The sequence below is a fragment of the Saccoglossus kowalevskii genome, chromosome 22 (assembly GCF_978046115.1).
Source record: "Saccoglossus kowalevskii chromosome 22, keSacKowa6.1, whole genome shotgun sequence".
Taxonomy (NCBI): Eukaryota; Metazoa; Hemichordata; class Enteropneusta; family Harrimaniidae; genus Saccoglossus; species Saccoglossus kowalevskii.
The window spans coordinates 2483047-2508541 of NC_140662.1; the positions used below are offsets into that span (position 1 = coordinate 2483047).

Genomic DNA, 25495 nt, shown 5'->3' on the forward strand with positions numbered 1-25495 from the left:
GCCTGACTGGCATAGATACTTTGGATAAATCATTACTAACAGTAACTTACTTTACTTGTAACATACTAATCAGTTCATTGAGTGTAACTGGCATAGATACTTTGGATAAATCATTACTAATAGTAACTTACATACTTGTAACACCAATCGATTCATTGAGCCTGACTGGCATAGATACTTTGGATAAATCATTACTAACAGTAGCTTACTTACTTGTAACACACCAATCGGTTCATTGAGTGTAACTGGCATAGATACTTTGGATAAATCTTTACCAATATTTTTCTTCAATAAATTCCACATACTAAAATCTCCAACATCTGCTTTTGGTACTGGTAATTTACTTCTTCTGCCAGTCTTTGAATAACTTGGTTGAATATCATTCTCAACAACTGAAAATACAGAAACCATTACATTACTTTTTTGCATATTATGGAGTGAGCAGCATCTTTATTACACTGTTGCAGCAACTCAATATTGGAATTGAAATCATATGTAAATACATATCATATTATATTAATGTTTGTCTTAAGTCAAACGAAACAAGCCATGCATGTTTGTTTGTTTATAGTAATATAGTCTGAATACAAACATGGATCCAGAAGCTGATGCTTTATTATGATGAATTTTTAACATTAAAATGATTGACATTCAGTCATCTTGTATCTGATTGTCAAATAAGTACTTGTCCATATTGAGAGATATTGCTCTGGATCAGCATTAAATAAAAGAAAATGACCACCAGTCGGTCATTTCGAATCTGATCTGAAAAACAAAATGATGTGCATCAAGGTCACATACTGTCCAATGTATGTACCAAGTTGGAGCAAAATCCATCTGTAAACAGCCTAGATTTGGTTTTGGAATACCGGGAATGCTTTGATGATTTCTCAACACAAAAATGACTGCCATTCAGCCATCTTGAATCAGATTGCGAAACAAATTGATATGCATAAATTATGTATAATATTATGTATGGTGTATGTGTAAAGTTTAAACGTAATCAGTCCAGGCATGTCTAAGATATAGGTCACACAGAGGTCAATCCATAAGTCTCCGTTTTCGAACAGCGTTTGAACAGTGACTAATAAATACTAAATAAATTTCTTCTCATAAAAACTGTTTTGTATAACTCACCACTGCTGGGACACATTGATTGCAGATCTCCAGTTTCTTCAGAAAATTCTTCATCACTGAGAAAGCTAGAATCAATATCCTCATCTGATGGCTAAAGACAAAAAAAATAAGTCTGCATACCCACTGAAAGTCATACAGCAACTTCTATCATAATATTCCTAATTTGTTATTCATAAAGTTACAACAGTTGTCTAGGGTACCTGGTACCTTCATTTAAACAACACGGCCGTCAGTCAGCCATTTTGGATTTGATGGTAACAAAAATGCATGTGTGCTTGTTCGATATGATGAGTGATGTATGTGTGAAGTTTGAACTTGATCGCATGGCATGTCGGATATACAGATGTGAAACTGCATTTTTTGAACAAAATGGCCACCAGTTGTCCATTTTGAACTCGATTCGAAAAATAAAATGATGTGCATGCATCTGTTCATGCATGACAATAGTAAATATTGAGTGATTTTGATGCATTTTTGGCCTTAAAATGACATTTGGTCATTTTAAATCAAATAAAGACCAAATGCATGTTGAAATTTCTGATATAATGTCTAATGTATGTGAGAAGTTTGATATTTAGATCTGTAACTGCATTCGTTAACAAAATTGCCACGAGTTATTCATTTTGACCTTGATCCGAAAAATAAAATGACATGTATCAAGTTTTAATCCAAATCTATCCAAACACAGCCTGAGATGATGAGGTCCATCATAAGTCCCTGTTTTCAGACTTCATTCAAATGGAAACTAAATAACATTGAATATAATTTTAAACAACAATTATTTTGTTCACACTTTCTATTTATCTCAATATTTATACTTTGTGAGAAGCAAAACAAGACTTACTGCAGCTTCAGATGATGATGAACTTAGTATAAAATATTCCTCTGCATCAAAGAATTCACTGATATCTGATACTGACAACTTACTGTCATTGGAAACATCACGTACTAGTGCAGGACTTGGAGTACTCTGAAAAACCATACATCATTCATAGTCATTGTCAAGGGATTCAGGTAAAAATATTGGGCCCAAGATTGAAATATACAATGAGTGATATTAGGTATACATGTATATGATGATATTATTAAGTTATATCAGATGTACACATGTATTGTTGAGAAACATACATGTATACATGTTTGTTTTTGCAATGATATGATGCTTACCTCTTGAGTAGCAATGGGATGCATTGGTGTTGCTGTCAGATCAGCTTCTCTGAATATCCGACCAAGTCGTTCTTTTAAATCTGTATTCTGTGCATAAGCCTGAAACATAGCACACAAAACATGACAGAATTTTGTAATATTTAGACTAGGCTTGACTAAAGATAAACTGATTAGATTCTAAAAACTTTCTCTCAAGATAGTTGCTGACTCAGATCAGATTCTAGATACTTTCTCAAGAGTCTCACCAATTGAGAAATTTTACATTCTTTCAAGATTCTCAGTGATTGATTTATCCTGATCAGATTATAGATACTTTCTCAAGAATTGTTAGTGACTGAGATATTCTGCATAGATTCCAGATATATGTAACACACTGTATACTCACCCGTTGTAGCTGAGTTTGTAACTGATATATCTCAACATTATGACTTGTAGGTTGTATATCTTGTTCTAATGCTTGTTTTAACCTGGACCTCTCAGAAACAATAGTTTGTAGCAAACTACGCATGTTCTTATGCACTACAAATGCAAACAAGAAATGCTTTCTTGATTATGATGTGACCAAGTACTTGTGACAACAATAAACACTCCTTCTCAAAAGACATGTACTTTGTGTAATATCACAATCAATGTTCAAATAGTAATATGACTGCATTTGAAAAAGACTTGTTTTTAACTTGAAAGAAATAAAGTCAGACTTTAATTTCACTCATATTAAAATAAATCATGCAAATAATAGCTGTAATTTGACTCCTTTCTCAAAACCCCAACAAAAGTTTTGCTTCTTGTCAAAACTGTTGTATTAGGATTTACTACCACAACAAAATATATGTACAACTTTTAACAGTTATTGAATAATGCTATTGATTACATGCAGTGATGGTTGATTTGGATTAACAAAACCTCAAACAAATATTATTCATTCTACTGTATATAGTGCACTTTACTGACATGCAAAATTGCAGAAAACTGTGCCTAGTGTTTTAAACTGACACATGCAATGACGAGAAACAATACTTTTTTGGGCAAAATCAAAGAGTTACATGTATATACATGTATTCCAGTGCTTTATAGTGAGCAAAATGAGTTTGCAAAAAATTACATTGTCAATAATCAGAAATTTCTGACACAGCATTTTAATTGGTAAATGACATTGTTTCAGATAAAATTGTGCTGAAAAACAAATGGCATCGAAAACATTTAACAATAAAGATAATGATCTTGTGGTCTATAGTTTTCTCATACACCCTAATGATTTTTACACTGTAAATTCAGATGGTATGTAAATTGTATTGTAATAAAATGTGTGTATTTTTGTAAGCATGTTTGGTTGTTCATTTTAAAATTGTTGTGGAAATCAATAACTCATTTCATAATTTATTTCTCCAAAAAGTGTAATATTTCCCCTATGGTATATGTAAATGAAAGATGTAATTTGGATGGTGGTTAACATGAGGGTAGTAATATGGTTACAATGTTGAACAAACACAAATCTTGATTTTACATGTTGAGGCCCCTCGGCTTATGAGTAGTACAACAATAAAGCTAAAATGCCCAGCTACAAACATGTACAAGTTCATACAAGTCCATCATGTGTCTGTATTTAGTCTTTATGATATTTCAGAAATTTACCCCACAGTTCATATATTTTTTGGTTAGTACTGATACACACAAAGGCAATCAATATAAAAAAATTGTACTATGGTTGCCCTTATAAATGTGTGATATCAATAAGAATTGCCAAATATATAAGTCAATAAAAGGCCACCATTTCTAATAATGTTTAATAAACAATTGGTTTGATGTTGTTTTCATGAGTTTGAGATTGCTGGACCTGATAACTCTGATAACCATTTTCTTCAAGATTGCCATCAGTGTAATATGCTCTCAAAGTGAAAATGTCTACAGAAGTGTGTATATGCAATATAGACAGTCATTTACATGGAACAGTGCCTGCCCATACATATATGGCCATTTTGAAAAGTAGACTACACTTCTCAGACCGTATGCTGTGTGTCGGCCGATACTCCGGCTATACTGTCTTCGTGCATACTTTTGAGGTCTTCTCTACCAAAATCGAAATATATGGTCAGAAATTAAACAGGATATGCTATTCATACGAAGACAGACTTCATTTGAACAGAAACTAATAACATACAATGTATACATGTACCTTCTGTTGAGGCAGTAATAAACTCTTCTCTAACTTTATTTTCATGTTCTCTTTTATCATATGTTGATTTAAATAGTTTGTGTGAAGATTCTGACGAGCCATTCTTTGAGGAATCATCTGAATTCATAACTTGTAAATTAGGGTTGGATGAACTCAGTCGTATTAATTGATGTTCTGCATTGGCAACTGACAACTGTTGGGATAAAAACATAAAAAATATTTGAATTGCTCGGTGTAAGTAACTACCATGACAACAAACAATTGTTGGTACAATGTTATATAATATTAAACAAGAAGTAGGAGGTGAGGAACAGGTGAACAAATACAATATGATTGAAGATGCCAAAGTATAATTTGGAGCTGGCAGAATGTGTTGCACGCCTAAGATTTATGGACAAAAACAGCCATCATTAATTTAAATTCCATCAAATCTTGAACAACTAAAGAGAATATTCATACCATTATATTTCATATCTGTACCAAATTTGAACAAAATCAATGAAAGTGTATCTGAGGAGAAGGTAGTATGCATGAAAAAAAAGGAAAATGGCCACCAGTCAGCTATTTTTAAATTGAGAAACAATATGATGTACACCTGGTATCAAGACGAAAATGGTATCCAGTCGGTCAAATGTCATCAAATTCAAATTCAGATCAATGTGCATATGTATTCTACTATGACTTCAACCCATTTAGGACAAAATCGGACAAGGTACATCCAATATATGGTTGAGAACACTCAAAAATAAAACAACAGGCACTCTTAAATAATTGAAACAAGACATGACATGTCACAGTCCCCGTTATTTGATTATAAAGTAGTACAAGGAACATCTGCAAACAGGTGAAAAAATATGTACTCTTTGTGGGTACAACTCATCATAAAGTGATTTCCCATAATCTAGTTTTGTACTGACAACTAAAAACTTCCACTGACCCATGTTCAGAATCTCAGAGTACACAAGTGCAACAAAACTATTTGTCATACATGTATACTTGCTCAAGAAACTGCATTCATAAATCTGAGTGAACCTTGATGTACATGACTTCTTTGTTAATTCAGGTCTTAGTATATTACCAGGACCTGGGTTTGTTTCAACATCACCACTGGGCATCAGAATCATTCTCATGTTGTCAAATACAATTTGTTATTAACACAGTAAGGTTTATTATTTAAAATGTATTCATTGTACATAGAACAACATCTGTTAATTTAAACAATTGTAACAGCTATGTTTGCAGAGCAAGTACATGTAATAATTAAGAAAGCCAGTAGTGATAAAGGTTGGTCTGCTCATAACCTTCAATGGAGAAGTAACAATAATTGTATGAAGTCTTTTTAGTGCAGTGATATTATTGCATTTCAATCATTATTAATGGGTATAAAATACTGTAAACCATTTAATTTTCACTTCTAGATATATTCAGGATTTTATGAAATTTGTGTACAACATTTCTATAAAGTCCCTGACACTTCATGTTGTGGGAACCCAGAAAAAATTGCCTTGCGAAATTGAAGCAGTTCATAGCACCACTGTAAAAAATAAAATAAAAATTGTTTAAAATGAGTATAGTCAAAGATATACACATGTGGGTTCATAAGACATATGTACCAATCTGAGTGGTTCTAGAGATTAGTATCACAAGATTTTACTCTCTGTGATTCAATATCAGCCCTATGTATAACGCTGTGTTGATCAGGCGAACTAATTGACAATGGCCCTACAGGCATCGCTATGCAATCACAGTTTTGTATTCTTCTAGTATTTCGACCATGAAAAAATAATTGTTTTTGGGAGTGGCCGAATTATTAGAAGAAAAACAGAAACTATTTTTTTTAGTATAAATTCTAGTAACTGAAATGCAGGATTGAAAAAGAACAAGACAATACGCAAGATTGATAAACCTTCAGCGAGCAATCCTGAAATTTCAGATCATTGGTACCATGTTTATGGATACATTCAATGACTTGATACTTAAAACCACATTTTTTATTGCATTTTTTAAGATCGCAAGCATCTATCATAAAATTGGGTTTTTTATTTGATGCAACGAAACATGCATTCACAGCAGACGGAAATTCGTTTGAGATGTTACTGGATTTTTGTATTCAGTTTTCCATTTCAACCACCATCATCACTTAGTAAGCTGAGATCGCGCATTGGGATACTGACTGTGCATAAATGCGCAGTGTAGTGCCATCAGCCTGAGAAGACCAATTGCTTGAGAATATTTTGCACCATTACGCCATTTCAAATATTATATTAATTCACAGACAACAAAATAAAGATTTTCAATAACATACAAGTTTTCCACAGTTGATGGTTGTATGGCACTTACATGGCTTCGCCAGTTTTACTTTGGAAGAAGTTGGAACAGATAACAGGAAGGGGCTACATGGCTACATCTTCTTTTTTTTTGAATTTTAATCAAGCATGATTTTTTAATTTTTTTTTTTACAAATGTCAGGGCAACAGAAACAAAAACAATAAATGTGTAGGTAGGCATTTTAACAATTGCACAATTAATATTGGATGAAAACGTCATTACCGATATAAATCATAATTCTGTTCAAACAATTAAAAATAAGATCACATTTAATTTAGACAGTTTTCATAATGAAATACATAATAACATGTACTTATAAATTTGAATAAGGTTCAATGGCCTTTTCATTTAGTGCCAGTTTATACACCATAAAACCTCTGGTTTAGGTGTCACACTCAGAGAAGAGTGAAGGGCCTTAATTTGGTTCTAAAATAGGCATCGCGAAATGTTGGAATTGAATCCCCCCAAAAAATTCACATAATGTAATATGCATTATTTTTTTATATAATTTTGTTGATAACGAAAAGTAAAGTATGTTCTAAAAGAAGTTTTGAATAAATACAAACACGAATACATTGCTTTAGTGGTTAGTATCGGTAGCAAATGATCACGGTAGCACAATCTGGTCATTCTGTGTTTCGCAAGTGAATAACTTACTTGTTTGCAATTGTTGATTATTATTCAGTAATGATTATAATAACGCACAAAAAATTAATTCGTTGATTATGAATTGGAAGTAATATTCAACTTAGTTTCATCGTAAACGAATGATTTCGGTCGAATGTAAATGCTCGATACGATACGATATCCGCCATGTTTTCATTACACGTGGCTCATTTAAATATGTTAATGACGGTTCAGTGACCGCAACACAGTAGTAGAGATTCACCGATGTTGTAGCAAGATCTTTATGCTTTGATTTTGACGGGGAAAACGGCATGGTTTTTTTTTTTAATCAAAAAATTAGTTGTTTTCAAAAAATAAACTGAGCATTCAAAGAATAATTTAACATTGTTCACAGAAATAACAGCTCATTGTCGAAACGAAGCTTACCCATTCACAATAAAAATCATACTCTTGAATAGATGTCAATGACTACGGTAAAATATAAATTAGACTCTTTTAGGCGTCAGGAGTGAATGAAATATCCAAAATATTAAAATAAAAAATAAAAAGACTGCCGAAAAAACGCCAGGCGATTTCATGGTCTGTTGCAGACTACTCGACTGACCGTCCATACACGTGTTGTCACTGTACATGCGCCATGTTGAATCGCACGAGTTCGGCAAAATCTTCATTACAACTAACAGTTCAATGCTCACAACATAAAAAATACAAATATAATCATAGGCAACTTGCTATTATATAATGAATAAATTGATTGACACAGGGACATTCTTTTCCCCCCCCGAGTTGTGGATATTTCGGAAATCGCGACACAAGCAAAAGACCGGAAAACGATTTACTTGAAAACTATGTCCTCGTGAATTAATCGTTCGTGTACAATAATTTGAAAGGGTATACAATTTACAAACTAGTTTCATAGATTGGAGACACTTGTTTGCTTTTTTGGCTTTTCACAAGAATACAAAGCTGGCAATCATCATAATATTCACGTCCGTACATCACGGAATGTACACCAATCCTACCCCAATACATTCAATTTTACTAAAACTGGAGAACTTACCTTTGCAAACACGTCTCTTATGCCGCCTTCTTGAAGTTCTTGAAATCAAATAAGGTTACTAGTTCTTCTAGTAACTAGTGAATGAGACCACAGAGCTGAACAGAATACATGTATAAACAGTACTATAATAAATTGCACGCAATGGAGAAATCATGTGCCGTATTAACAGCAGCGCTACTCACAGATCTAATCTACTGTAAAATATTTTATTTCAGCTGGAATTATCATTCGCTGAAAAGACTTTTTCTGGGTGTTTTGTATTGAATTTATTTTCATTATAGAAAAAAGGGTATATTCGCTGGATTTTATTTTAACTGAAACATTCCTTCAGCGAAAATAGCAAAAAAAAGTTGCAAGCGAAAATAAAGTATTTTACAGTAATTAATTTATTCTGAGCATGCGCAGACGTTCTGTCAATGTTGCCGGGAGAGGTAATTTTTGATGAAAATCATGAAAAAGACCCACTTGGGATTTTTAGATCTGGAAAAAAAATTATCTGCATACTCGGCAGAGACTTGTTCATCAACCTGCCAAGTTTCACTGATATCTGCTGTAGAATTTCTGAGAAAATGTTGGAGACGGAAAGCGGAAAATGGAAAATGGACATTTGACAAAACCTGAATTATAAAGTCCCCTCTTCAGGCTGCACCTGAACGGGGACTAAAAAACATGCAAGCCATTATATTTGCATGCATGGCACAGTACCTGTTAGTTATCAAATTTAAGATATATAGTTTTGTTTATAGTAATATAGTTTGAACATAAACATGTCAGAGCTATGGATCCAGAAGCTGATGCTTGGTTATGAAGATTTTTCAACATTAAAATGATTGAAATTCAGTCATCTTGTATCTGATTGTCAAATGAGTACTTGCCCATATTGAGAGACATTGCTCTGGAACAGCATTAATTGAAACAAAATAGCCATCAGTCGGCCATTTTAAATCGGCTCGTCAAACCAAAACATCTGTATATCTATGACATTATGGATAATGAATATATAAAATTTGAACATAATCAGTCAAAGCATGTCAGAGAAATGGCACTAAAACTACATTCACTAAAACAAAATGGCCACCAGTCAACCATTTTGAATCCAATCTGAAAAATAAAATGGCGTGCATCAAGGTCCCATAATGTCCAATCTATGTACCAAGTTTGAACAAAATCCATCTGTAAACAGCCAAGACCCAGTTCTGGAATGCCAGAAATGTATGAATTTTAATGATTATTTTAGCACAAAAATGACAAGCCATGCATGGCACAGTCCCCGTTAGTTATATATAATTTAAGATATATAGTTTTGTTTATAGTAATAAAGCTGGAATATAACCATGTCAGGAATATGATTTTTTAACATTAAAATGATTGACATTTGTTTCTGATCGTCAAACAAGTACTTGTCCATATTGAGAGACATTGCTCTGGAACAGCATTCAAAATCAGCCATATTGAATACATGTATATATATATATATATATATATATATATATACATGATGTATAATGAATATTAAAAATTTGAACATAATCAGTCAAAACAAGTCAGACATATGGGTCTGGAAACCCATCCATTAAAACAAAATGGCCACCAGACAGCCATTTTGAATCTGATCTGAAAAATAAAATGATGTGCATCAGGAACCCGTAATGTCCAATGTATGTACAAAGTTTGAACGAAATCCATAAATGCCAAAAATGCTTGATATTTGATGATTTTTAAGCACAAAAATGACCACCATTCGGCCATTTTGAATAGGATCGTCAAACCAATATATTTGTCTATCTATGACATGATGTATAATGAATATTTAAAATTTGAACATAATCAGTCAAAACAAGTCGGAGATATGGGTCTGTTTAATGGACTCGTCAAACCAATATATCTGTATATCTATGACATGATCTATAATGAATATTCAAAATTTTAACATAATCAGTCAAAGCAAGTCAGAGATATGGCACTAGAACCACATTCATTAAAACAAAATGGCCGCCAGTCGGCCATTTTGAATCTTATCTGAAAAACAAAATGATATGCATCAAGGTCCTATAATGTCTAACATATATACCAATTTTGAACAAAATCCATCTGTAAACAGCCGAAAAATGCTTGATTTTGATGATTTTTAGCACAAAAATGGCCGCCATTTGGCCATTTTGAATCAGATCATGAAACAAATTGACGTGCATATGTATAATATCATGTATGATGTATGTGTGAAGTTTGATTGCGATTGGTCCAGGCATTTTTAAGATACAGGTCCGGATGCACACACAGACGCACGGAGGTCAAAACTAAAAAAAAAGTATTCTGCAGTAGTAAAGGTCACCTTGTTGGACGTTCCTTCAACAGGTTTCTTCTTGAATTTTCCTTTACCAAATGATAATCTCCTTGTTTTCTTTGAAGAAGAAGGAGACGGAGGCACATCAAGCTGTGGATGTAATAAAATGACAGTCCTTCAAAATTCTACTAGTGTGGCTGGTAAGACTTAATGTATTGGGTTTATGAACTAGCATATCTTTCACTGTATAAAGATTAACATAATCACTTACTTCATCTAAAGTGGGTAATTGCTGTAATTCTTGTAATAAACTTGTTAAATGGAATAAACTACCTTGTAATACTGTTAATTCTGCAAGGAATAGAAAAAAATACATAATTATATAGTGCTTTGGTTTCACTGTACTGACTCAACCATGATATTACCCTTGTCATGGCCCTACCTTAATTGCACTGGTCTGAGTCAACCATGATATTACCCTTGTCATGGCCCTACCTTAATTGCAGTGGTCTAAATCAACCATGATATTACCCTAGTCATGGCCCTACCTTAATTGCACTGGTCTGAATCAAGCATGATATTACCGTTGTCATGGCCCAACCTTTATTGCACTGGTGTGAATCAAGCATGATATTACCCTAGTCATGGCCCAACCTTAATTGCAGTGGTCTAAATCAACCATGATATTACCCTAGTCATGGCCCTACCTTAATTGCACTGGTCTAAATCAACCATGATATTACCCTAGTCATGGCCCTACCTTAATTGCACTGGTCTGAATCAAGCATGATATTACCATTGTCATGGCCCAACCTTTATTGCACTGGTCTGAATCAAGCATGATATTACCGTTGTCATGGCCCAACCTTAATTGCAGTGGTCTAAATCAACCATGATATTACCCTAGTCATGGCCCTACCTTAATTGCACTGGTCTGAATCAAGCATGATATTACCGTTGTCATGGGCCTACCTTAATTGCACTGGTCTGAATCAAGCATGATATTACCGTTGTCATGGCCCAACCTTTATTGCACTGGTGTGAATCAACCATGATATTACCCTAGTCATGGCCCTACCTTTATTGCACTGGTGTGAATCAACCATGATATTACCCTTGTCATGGCCCTACCTTTATTGCACTGGTCTGAATCAACCATGATATTATCCTTGTCATGGCCCTACCTATATTGCACTGGTCTGAATCAACCATGATATTACCCTAGTCATGGCCCTACCTTTATTGCACTGGTCTGAATCAACCATGATATTACTATAGTGATGGCCCTACCTTTATTGCACTGGTCTCAATCAACCATAATATTACCATAGTGATGGCCCTACCTTTATTGCACTGGTCTGAATCAACCATGATATTATCCTAGTCATGGCCCTACCTTTATTGCACTGATCTGAATCAACCATGATATTATCCTAGTCATGGCCCTACCTTTATTGCACTGGTCTGAATCAACCATGATGTTACCATAGTCATGGCCCTACCTTTATTGCACTGGGATGAATCAACCATGATATTACCCTAGTCATGGCCCTACCTTTATTGCACTGGTCTGAATCAACCATGATATTATCCTAGTCATGGCTCTACCTTTATTGCACTGGTCTGAATCAACCATGATGTTACCATAGTCATGGCCCTACCTTTATTGCACTGGTCTGAATCAACCATGATGTTACCATAGTCATGGCCCTACCTTTATTGCACTGGTCTGAATCAACCATGATATTACCCTAGTCATGGCCCTACCTTTATTGCACTGGTCTGAATCAACCATGATATTACCCTAGTCATGGCCCTACCTTTATTGCACTGGTCTGAATCAACCATGATATTACCCTAGTCATGGCTCTACCTTTATTGCACTGGTCTGAATCAACCATGATGTTACCCTAGTCATGGCTCTACCTTTATTGCACTGGTCTGAATCAACCATGATATTATCCTAGTCATGGCCCTACCTTTATTGCACTGGTCTGAATCAAGCATGATATTACCATAGTCATGGCCCTACCTTTATTGCACTGATCTGAATCAACCATGATATTACCATAGTCATGGCCCTACCTTTATTGCACTGATCTGAATCAACAATGATATTACCGTTGTCATGGCCCTACCTTTATTGCACTGATCTGAATCAACCATGATATTACCATAGTCATGGCCCTACCTTTATTGCACTGATCTGAATCAACAATGATATTACCGTTGTCATGGCCCTACCTTTATTGCACTGGTCTGAATCAATCATGATATTACCCTTGTCATGGCCCTACCTTTATTGCACTGGTCTGAATCAATCATGATATTACCCTTGTCATGGCCCTACCGTAATTGCACTGGTCTGAATCAACCATGATATTATCCTTGTCATGGCCCTACCTTTATTGCACTGGTCTGAATCAACCATGATGTTACCATAGTCATGGCCCTACCTTTATTGCACTGGTCTGAATCAACCATGATATTATCCTAGTCATGGCTCTACCTTTATTGCACTGGTCTGAATCAACCATGATATTATCCTAGTCATGGCTCTACCTTTATTGCACTGGTCTGAATCAACCATGATATTACCATAGTCATGGCCCTACCTTTATTGCACTGATCTGAATCAACCATGATATTACCATAGTCATGGCCCTACCTTTATTGCACTGATCTGAATCAACAATGATATTACCGTTGTCATGGCCCTACCTTTATTGCACTGGTCTGAATCAATCATGATATTACCATAGTCATGGCCCTACCTTTATTGCACTGATCTGAATCAATCATGATATTACCCTTGTCATGGCCCTACCGTAATTGCACTGGTCTGAATCAACCATGATATTATCCTTGTCATGGCCCTACCTTTATTGCAATGGTCTGAATCAACCATGATGTTACCCTAGTCATGGCCCTACCTTTATTGCACTGGTCTGAATCAACCATGATATTACCCTAGTCATGGCCCTACCTTTATTGCACTGGTCTGAATCAACCATGATATTACCCTAGTCATGACACTACCTTTATTGCACTGGTCTGAATCAACCATGATATTATCCTAGTCATGGCTCTACCTTTATTGCACTGGTCTGAATCAACCATGATATTATCCTAGTCATGGCTCTACCTTTATTGCACTGGTCTGAATCAACCATGATATTACCATAGTCATGGCCCTACCTTTATTGCACTGGTCTGAATCAACCATGATATTACCCTAGTCATGGCCCTACCTTTATTGCACTGGTCTGAATCAACCATGATATTACCCTAGTCATGGCTCTACCTTTATTGCACTGGTCTGAATCAACCATGATGTTACCCTAGTCATGGCTCTACCTTTATTGCACTGGTCTGAATCAACCATGATATTATCCTAGTCATGGCCCTACCTTTATTGCACTGGTCTGAATCAAGCATGATATTACCATAGTCATGGCCCTACCTTTATTGCACTGATCTGAATCAACCATGATATTACCATAGTCATGGCCCTACCTTTATTGCACTGATCTGAATCAACAATGATATTACCGTTGTCATGGCCCTACCTTTATTGCACTGATCTGAATCAACCATGATATTACCATAGTCATGGCCCTACCTTTATTGCACTGATCTGAATCAACAATGATATTACCGTTGTCATGGCCCTACCTTTATTGCACTGGTCTGAATCAATCATGATATTACCCTTGTCATGGCCCTACCTTTATTGCACTGGTCTGAATCAATCATGATATTACCCTTGTCATGGCCCTACCGTAATTGCACTGGTCTGAATCAACCATGATATTATCCTTGTCATGGCCCTATCTTTATTGCACTGGTCTGAATCAACCATGATGTTACCATAGTCATGGCCATACCTTTATTGCACTGGTCTGAATCAACCATGATATTATCCTAGTCATGGCTCTACCTTTATTGCACTGGTCTGAATCAACCATGATGTTACCATAGTCATGGCCCTACCTTTATTGCACTGGTCTGAATCAACCATGATGTTACCATAGTCATGGCCCTACCTTTATTGCACTGGTCTGAATCAACCATGATATTACCCTAGTCATGGCCCTACCTTTATTGCACTGGTCTGAATCAACCATGATATTACCCTAGTCATGGCCCTACCTTTATTGCACTGGTCTGAATCAACCATGATATTACCCTAGTCATGGCTCTACCATTATTGCACTGGTCTGAATCAACCATGATGTTACCCTAGTCATGGCTCTACCTTTATTGCACTGGTCTGAATCAACCATGATATTATCCTAGTCATGGCCCTACCTTTATTGCACTGGTCTGAATCAACCATGATATTACCCTAGTCATGGCTCTACCTTTATTGCACTGGTCTGAATCAACCATGATGTTACCCTAGTCATGGCTCTACCTTTATTGCACTGGTCTGAATCAACCATGATATTATCCTAGTCATGGCCCTACCTTTATTGCACTGGTCTGAATCAAGCATGATATTACCATAGTCATGGCCCTACCTTTATTGCACTGATCTGAATCAACCATGATATTACCATAGTCATGGCCCTACCTTTATTGCACTGATCTGAATCAACAATGATATTACCGTTGTCATGGCCCTACCTTTATTGCACTGATCTGAATCAACCATGATATTACCATAGTCATGGCCCTACCTTTATTGCACTGATCTGAATCAACAATGATATTACCGTTGTCATGGCCCTACCTTTATTGCACTGGTGTGAATCAAGCATGATATTACCCTAGTCATGGCCCAACCTTAATTGCAGTGGTCTAAATCAACCATGATATTACCTTAGTCATGGCCCTACCTTAATTGCACTGGTCTAAATCAACCATGATATTACCCTAGTCATGGCCCTACCTTAATTGCACTGGTCTGAATCAAGCATGATATTACCATTGTCATGGCCCAACCTTTATTGCACTGGTCTGAATCAAGCATGATATTACCGTTGTCATGGCCCAACCTTAATTGCAGTGGTCTAAATCAACCATGATATTACCCTAGTCATGGCCCTACCTTAATTGCACTGGTCTGAATCAAGCATGATATTACCGTTGTCATGGGCCTACCTTAATTGCACTGGTCTGAATCAAGCATGATATTACCGTTGTCATGGCCCAACCTTTATTGCACTGGTGTGAATCAACCATGATATTACCCTAGTCATGGCCCTACCTTTATTGCACTGGTGTGAATCAACCATGATATTACCCTTGTCATGGCCCTACCTTTATTGCACTGGTCTGAATCAACCATGATATTATCCTTGTCATGGCCCTACCTATATTGCACTGGTCTGAATCAACCATGATATTACCCTAGTCATGGCCCTACCTTTATTGCACTGGTCTGAATCAACCATGATATTACTATAGTGATGGCCCTACCTTTATTGCACTGGTCTCAATCAACCATAATATTACCATAGTGATGGCCCTACCTTTATTGCACTGGTCTGAATCAACCATGATATTATCCTAGTCATGGCCCTACCTTTATTGCACTGATCTGAATCAACCATGATATTATCCTAGTCATGGCCCTACCTTTATTGCACTGGTCTGAATCAACCATGATGTTACCATAGTCATGGCCCTACCTTTATTGCACTGGGATGAATCAACCATGATATTACCCTAGTCATGGCCCTACCTTTATTGCACTGGTCTGAATCAACCATGATATTATCCTAGTAATGGCTCTACCTTTATTGCACTGGTCTGAATCAACCATGATGTTACCATAGTCATGGCCCTACCTTTATTGCACTGGTCTGAATCAACCATGATGTTACCATAGTCATGGCCCTACCATTATTGCACTGGTCTGAATCAACCATGATATTACCCTAGTCATGGCCCTACCTTTATTGCACTGGTCTGAATCAACCATGATATTACCCTAGTCATGGCCCTACCTTTATTGCACTGGTCTGAATCAACCATGATATTACCCTAGTCATGGCTCTACCTTTATTGCACTGGTCTGAATCAACCATGATGTTACCCTAGTCATGGCTCTACCTTTATTGCACTGGTCTGAATCAACCATGATATTATCCTAGTCATGGCCCTACCTTTATTGCACTGGTCTGAATCAAGCATGATATTACCATAGTCATGGCCCTACCTTTATTGCACTGATCTGAATCAACCATGATATTACCATAGTCATGGCCCTACCTTTATTGCACTGATCTGAATCAACAATGATATTACCGTTGTCATGGCCCTACCTTTATTGCACTGATCTGAATCAACCATGATATTACCATAGTCATGGCCCTACCTTTATTGCACTGATCTGAATCAACAATGATATTACCGTTGTCATGGCCCTACCTTCATTGCACTGGTCTGAATCAATCATGATATTACCCTTGTCATGGCCCTACCTTTATTGCACTGGTCTGAATCAATCATGATATTACCCTTGTCATGGCCCTACCGTAATTGCACTGGTCTGAATCAACCATGATATTATCCTTGTCATGGCCCTACCTTTATTGCACTGGTCTGAATCAACCATGATGTTACCATAGTCATGGCCCTACCTTTATTGCACTGGTCTGAATCAATCATGATATTACCCTTGTCATGGCCCTACCGTAATTGCACTGGTCTGAATCAACCATGATATTATCCTTGTCATGGCCCTACCTTTATTGCACTGGTCTGAATCAACCATGATGTTACCATAGTCATGGCCCTACCTTTATTGCACTGGTCTGAATCAACCATGATATTATCCTAGTCATGGCTCTACCTTTATTGCACTGGTCTGAATCAACCATGATATTATCCTAGTCATGGCTCTACCTTTATTGCACTGGTCTGAATCAACCATGATATTACCATAGTCATGGCCCTACCTTTATTGCACTGGTCTGAATCAATCATGATATTACCATAGTCATGGCCCTACCTTTATTGCACTGATCTGAATCAATCATGATATTACCCTTGTCATGGCCCTACCGTAATTGCACTGGTCTGAATCAACCATGATATTATCCTTGTCATGGCCCTACCTTTATTGCAATGGTCTGAATCAACCATGATGTTACCCTAGTCATGGCCCTACCTTTATTGCACTGGTCTGAATCAACCATGATATTACCCTAGTCATGGCCCTACCTTTATTGCACTGGTCTGAATCAACCATGATATTACCCTAGTCATGACACTACCTTTATTGCACTGGTCTGAATCAACCATGATATTATCCTAGTCATGGCTCTACCTTTATTGCACTGGTCTGAATCAACCATGATATTATCCTAGTCATGGCTCTACCTTTATTGCACTGGTCTGAATCAACCATGATATTACCATAGTCATGGCCCTACCTTTATTGCACTGGTCTGAATCAACCATGATATTACCCTAGTCATGGCCCTACCTTTATTGCACTGGTCTGAATCAACCATGATATTACCCTAGTCATGGCTCTACCTTTATTGCACTGGTCTGAATCAACCATGATGTTACCCTAGTCATGGCTCTACCTTTATTGCACTGGTCTGAATCAACCATGATATTATCCTAGTCATGGCCCTACCTTTATTGCACTGGTCTGAATCAAGCATGATATTACCATAGTCATGGCCCTACCTTTATTGCACTGATCTGAATCAACCATGATATTACCATAGTCATGGCCCTACCTTTATTGCACTGATCTGAATCAACAATGATATTACCGTTGTCATGGCCCTACCTTTATTGCACTGATCTGAATCAACCATGATATTACCATAGTCATGGCCCTACCTTTATTGCACTGATCTGAATCAACAATGATATTACCGTTGTCATGGCCCTACCTTTATTGCACTGGTCTGAATCAATCATGATATTACCCTTGTCATGGCCCTACCTTTATTGCACTGGTCTGAATCAATCATGATATTACCCTTGTCATGGCCCTACCTTTATTGCACTGGTCTGAATCAATCATGATATTACCCTTGTCATGGCCCTACCGTAATTGCACTGGTCTGAATCAACCATGATATTATCCTTGTCATGGCCCTATCTTTATTGCACTGGTCTGAATCAACCATGATGTTACCATAGTCATGGCCATACCTTTATTGCACTGGTCTGAATCAACCATGATATTATCCTAGTCATGGCTCTACCTTTATTGCACTGGTCTGAATCAACCATGATGTTACCATAGTCATGGCCCTACCTTTATTGCACTGGTCTGAATCAACCATGATGTTACCATAGTCATGGCCCTACCTTTATTGCACTGGTCTGAATCAACCATGATATTACCCTAGTCATGGCCCTACCTTTATTGCACTGGTCTGAATCAACCATGATATTACCCTAGTCATGGCCCTACCTTTATTGCACTGGTCTGAATCAACCATGATATTACCCTAGTCATGGCTCTACCATTATTGCACTGGTCTGAATCAACCATGATGTTACCCTAGTCATGGCTCTACCTTTATTGCACTGGTCTGAATCAACCATGATATTATCCTAGTCATGGCCCTACCTTTATTGCACTGGTCTGAATCAACCATGATATTACCCTAGTCATGGCTCTACCTTTATTGCACTGGTCTGAATCAACCATGATGTTACCCTAGTCATGGCTCTACCTTTATTGCACTGGTCTGAATCAACCATGATATTATCCTAGTCATGGCCCTACCTTTATTGCACTGGTCTGAATCAAGCATGATATTACCATAGTCATGGCCCTACCTTTATTGCACTGATCTGAATCAACCATGATATTACCATAGTCATGGCCCTACCTTTATTGCACTGATCTGAATCAACAATGATATTACCGTTGTCATGGCCCTACCTTTATTGCACTGATCTGAATCAACCATGATATTACCATAGTCATGGCCCTACCTTTATTGCACTGATCTGAATCAACAATGATATTACCGTTGTCATGGCCCTACCTTTATTGCACTGGTGTGAATCAAGCATGATATTACCCTAGTCATGGCCCAACCTTAATTGCAGTGGTCTAAATCAACCATGATATTACCTTAGTCATGGCCCTACCTTAATTGCACTGGTCTAAATCAACCATGATATTACCCTAGTCATGGCCCTACCTTAATTGCACTGGTCTGAATCAAGCATGATATTACCATTGTCATGGCCCAACCTTTATTGCACTGGTCTGAATCAAGCATGATATTACCGTTGTCATGGCCCAACCTTAATTGCAGTGGTCTAAATCAACCATGATATTACCCTAGTCATGGCCCTACCTTAATTGCACTGGTCTGAATCAAGCATGATATTACCGTTGTCATGGGCCTACCTTAATTGCACTGGTCTGAATCAAGCATGATATTACCGTTGTCATGGCCCAACCTTTATTGCACTGGTGTGAATCAACCATGATATTACCCTAGTCATGGCCCTACCTTTATTGCACTGGTGTGAATCAACCATGATATTACCCTTGTCATGGCCCTACCTTTATTGCACTGGTCTGAATCAACCATGATATTATCCTTGTCATGGCCCTACCTATATTGCACTGGTCTGAATCAACCATGATATTACCCTAGTCATGGCCCTACCTTTATTGCACTGGTCTGAATCAACCATGATATTACTATAGTGATGGCCCTACCTTTATTGCACTGGTCTCAATCAACCATAATATTACCATAGTGATGGCCCTACCTTTATTGCACTGGTCTGAATCAACCATGATATTATCCTAGTCATGGCCCTACCTTTATTGCACTGATCTGAATCAACCATGATATTATCCTAGTCATGGCCCTACCTTTATTGCACTGGTCTGAATCAACCATGATGTTACCATAGTCATGGCCCTACCTTTATTGCACTGGGATGAATCAACCATGATATTACCCTAGTCATGGCCCTACCTTTATTGCACTGGTCTGAATCAACCATGATATTATCCTAGTAATGGCTCTACCTTTATTGCACTGGTCTGAATCAACCATGATGTTACCATAGTCATGGCCCTACCTTTATTGCACTGGTCTGAATCAACCATGATGTTACCATAGTCATGGCCCTACCATTATTGCACTGGTCTGAATCAACCATGATATTACCCTAGTCATGGCCCTACCTTTATTGCACTGGTCTGAATCAACCATGATATTACCCTAGTCATGGCCCTACCTTTATTGCACTGGTCTGAATCAACCATGATATTACCCTAGTCATGGCTCTACCTTTATTGCACTGGTCTGAATCAACCATGATGTTACCCTAGTCATGGCTCTACCTTTATTGCACTGGTCTGAATCAACCATGATATTATCCTAGTCATGGCCCTACCTTTATTGCACTGGTCTGAATCAAGCATGATATTACCATAGTCATGGCCCTACCTTTATTGCACTGATCTGAATCAACCATGATATTACCATAGTCATGGCCCTACCTTTATTGCACTGATCTGAATCAACAATGATATTACCGTTGTCATGGCCCTACCTTTATTGCACTGATCTGAATCAACCATGATATTACCATAGTCATGGCCCTACCTTTATTGCACTGATCTGAATCAACAATGATATTACCGTTGTCATGGCCCTACCTTCATTGCACTGGTCTGAATCAATCATGATATTACCCTTGTCATGGCCCTACCTTTATTGCACTGGTCTGAATCAATCATGATATTACCCTTGTCATGGCCCTACCGTAATTGCACTGGTCTGAATCAACCATGATATTATCCTTGTCATGGCCCTACCTTTATTGCACTGGTCTGAATCAACCATGATGTTACCATAGTCATGGCCCTACCTTTATTGCACTGGTCTGAATCAATCATGATATTACCCTTGTCATGGCCCTACCGTAATTGCACTGGTCTGAATCAACCATGATATTATCCTTGTCATGGCCCTACCTTTATTGCACTGGTCTGAATCAACCATGATGTTACCATAGTCATGGCCCTACCTTTATTGCACTGGTCTGAATCAACCATGATATTATCCTAGTCATGGCTCTACCTTTATTGCACTGGTCTGAATCAACCATGATATTATCCTAGTCATGGCTCTACCTTTATTGCACTGGTCTGAATCAACCATGATATTACCATAGTCATGGCCCTACCTTTATTGCACTGGTCTGAATCAATCATGATATTACCATAGTCATGGCCCTACCTTTATTGCACTGATCTGAATCAATCATGATATTACCCTTGTCATGGCCCTACCGTAATTGCACTGGTCTGAATCAACCATGATATTATCCTTGTCATGGCCCTACCTTTATTGCAATGGTCTGAATCAACCATGATGTTACCCTAGTCATGGCCCTACCTTTATTGCACTGGTCTGAATCAACCATGATATTACCCTAGTCATGGCCCTACCTTTATTGCACTGGTCTGAATCAACCATGATATTACCCTAGTCATGACACTACCTTTATTGCACTGGTCTGAATCAACCATGATATTATCCTAGTCATGGCTCTACCTTTATTGCACTGGTCTGAATCAACCATGATATTATCCTAGTCATGGCTCTACCTTTATTGCACTGGTCTGAATCAACCATGATATTACCATAGTCATGGCCCTACCTTTATTGCACTGGTCTGAATCAACCATGATATTACCCTAGTCATGGCCCTACCTTTATTGCACTGGTCTGAATCAACCATGATATTACCCTAGTCATGGCTCTACCTTTATTGCACTGGTCTGAATCAACCATGATGTTACCCTAGTCATGGCTCTACCTTTATTGCACTGGTCTGAATCAACCATGATATTATCCTAGTCATGGCCCTACCTTTATTGCACTGGTCTGAATCAAGCATGATATTACCATAGTCATGGCCCTACCTTTATTGCACTGATCTGAATCAACCATGATATTACCATAGTCATGGCCCTACCTTTATTGCACTGATCTGAATCAACAATGATATTACCGTTGTCATGGCCCTACCTTTATTGCACTGATCTGAATCAACCATGATATTACCATAGTCATGGCCCTACCTTTATTGCACTGATCTGAATCAACAATGATATTACCGTTGTCATGGCCCTACCTTTATTGCACTGGTCTGAATCAATCATGATATTACCCTTGTCATGGCCCTACCTTTATTGCACTGGTCTGAATCAATCATGATATTACCCTTGTCATGGCCCTACCGTAATTGCACTGGTCTGAATCAACCATGATATTATCCTTGTCATGGCCCTATCTTTATTGCACTGGTCTGAATCAACCATGATGTTACCATAGTCATGGCCCTACCTTTATTGCACTGGTCTGAATCAACCATGATATTATCCTAGTCATGGCTCTACCTTTATTGCACGGTCTGAATCAACCATGATGTTACCATAGTCATGGCCCTACCTTTATTGCACTGGTCTGAATCAACCATGATGTTACCATAGTCATGGCCCTACCTTTATTGCACTGGTCTGAATCAACCATGATATTACCCTAGTCATGGCCCTACCTTTATTGCACTGGTCTGAATCAACCATGATATTACCCTAGTCATGGCCCTACCTTTATTGCACTGGTCTGAATCAACCATGATATTACCCTAGTCATGGCTCTACCTTTATTGCACTGGTCTGAATCAACCATGATGTTACCCTAGTCATGGCTCTACCTTTATTGCACTGGTCTGAATCAACCATGATATTATCCTAGTCATGGCCCTACCTTTATTGCACTGGTCTGAATCAAGCATGATATTACCATAGTCATGGCCCTACCTTTATTGCCCTGATCTGAATCAACCATGATATTACCATAGTCATGGCCCTACCTTTATTGCACTGATCTGAATCAACAATGATATTACCGTTGTCATGGCCCTACCTTTATTGCACTGATCTGAATCAACCATGATATTACCATAGTCATGGCCCTACCTTTATTGCACTGATCTGAATCAACAATGATATTACCGTTGTCATGGCCCTACCTTTATTGCACTGGTCTGAATCAATCATGATATTACCCTTGTCATGGCCCTACCTTTATTGCACTGGTCTGAATCAATCATGATATTACCCTTGTCATGGCCCTACCGTAATTGCACTGGTCTGAATCAACCATGATATTATCCTTGTCATGGCCCTATCTTTATTGCACTGGTCTGAATCAACCATGATGTTACCATAGTCATGGCCCTACCTTTATTGCACTGGTCTGAATCAACCATGATATTATCCTAGTCATGGCTCTACCTTTATTGCACTGGTCTGAATCAACCATGATGTTACCATAGTCATGGCCCTACCTTTATTGCACTGGTCTGAATCAACCATGATGTTACCATAGTCATGGCCCTACCTTTATTGCACTGGTCTGAATCAACCATGATATTACCCTAGTCATGGCCCTACCTTTATTGCACTGGTCTGAATCAACCATGATATTACCCTAGTCATGGCCCTACCTTTATTGCACTGGTCTGAATCAACCATGATATTACCCTAGTCATGGCTCTACCTTTATTGCACTGGTCTGAATCAACCATGATGTCACCCTAGTCATGGCTCTACCTTTATTGCACTGGTCTGAATCAACCATGATATTATCCTAGTCATGGCCCTACCTTTATTGCACTGGTCTGAATCAAGCATGATATTACCATAGTCATGGCCCTACCTTTATTGCACTGATCTGAATCAACCATGATATTACCATAGTCATGGCCCTACCTTTATTGCACTGATCTGAATCAACAATGATATTACCGTTGTCATGGCCCTACCTTTATTGCACTGATCTGAATCAACCATGATATTACCATAGTCATGGCCCTACCTTTATTGCACTGATCTGAATCAACAATGATATTACCGTTGTCATGGCCCTACCTTCATTGCACTGGTCTGAATCAATCATGATATTACCCTTGTCATGGCCCTACCTTTATTGCACTGGTCTGAATCAATCATGATATTACCCTTGTCATGGCCCTACCGTAATTGCACTGGTCTGAATCAACCATGATATTATCCTTGTCATGGCCCTACCTTTATTGCACTGGTCTGAATCAACCATGATGTTACCATAGTCATGGCCCTACCTTTATTGCACTGGTCTGAATCAATCATGATATTACCCTTGTCATGGCCCTACCGTAATTGCACTGGTCTGAATCAACCATGATATTATCCTTGTCATGGCCCTACCTTTATTGCACTGGTCTGAATCAACCATGATGTTACCATAGTCATGGCCCTACCTTTATTGCACTGGTCTGAATCAACCATGATATTATCCTAGTCATGGCTCTACCTTTATTGCACTGGTCTGAATCAACCATGATATTATCCTAGTCATGGCTCTACCTTTATTGCACTGGTCTGAATCAACCATGATATTACCATAGTCATGGCCCTACCTTTATTGCACTGGTCTGAATCAATCATGATATTACCATAGTCATGGCCCTACCTTTATTGCACTGATCTGAATCAATCATGATATTACCCTTGTCATGGCCCTACCGTAATTGCACTGGTCTGAATCAACCATGATATTATCCTTGTCATGGCCCTACCTTTATTGCAATGGTCTGAATCAACCATGATGTTACCCTAGTCATGGCCCTACCTTTATTGCACTGGTCTGAATCAACCATGATATTACCCTAGTCATGGCCCTACCTTTATTGCACTGGTCTGAAT

The 25495-nt window shown here is 37.8% G+C and overlaps 1 protein-coding gene across 1 annotated transcript in view; it reads right to left on the reverse strand.

Moving 5' to 3' along the window:
* Positions 1-25495, reverse strand: part of LOC100373482 (oxysterol-binding protein-related protein 3-like) — a 99151-nt gene that overhangs the window by 18602 nt on the left and 55054 nt on the right. The window contains exons 7-14 of the mRNA XM_085495614.1: positions 11048-11127; positions 10835-10926; positions 4478-4719; positions 2690-2823; positions 2305-2403; positions 1982-2107; positions 1138-1228; positions 214-392 (exon numbers count right to left, since the gene is read on the reverse strand). Coding sequence (XP_085351740.1) covers positions 214-392; positions 1138-1228; positions 1982-2107; positions 2305-2403; positions 2690-2823; positions 4478-4719; positions 10835-10926; positions 11048-11127 — 1043 coding nt within the window. The remainder of the gene's footprint in view (positions 1-213; positions 393-1137; positions 1229-1981; positions 2108-2304; positions 2404-2689; positions 2824-4477; positions 4720-10834; positions 10927-11047; positions 11128-25495) is intronic.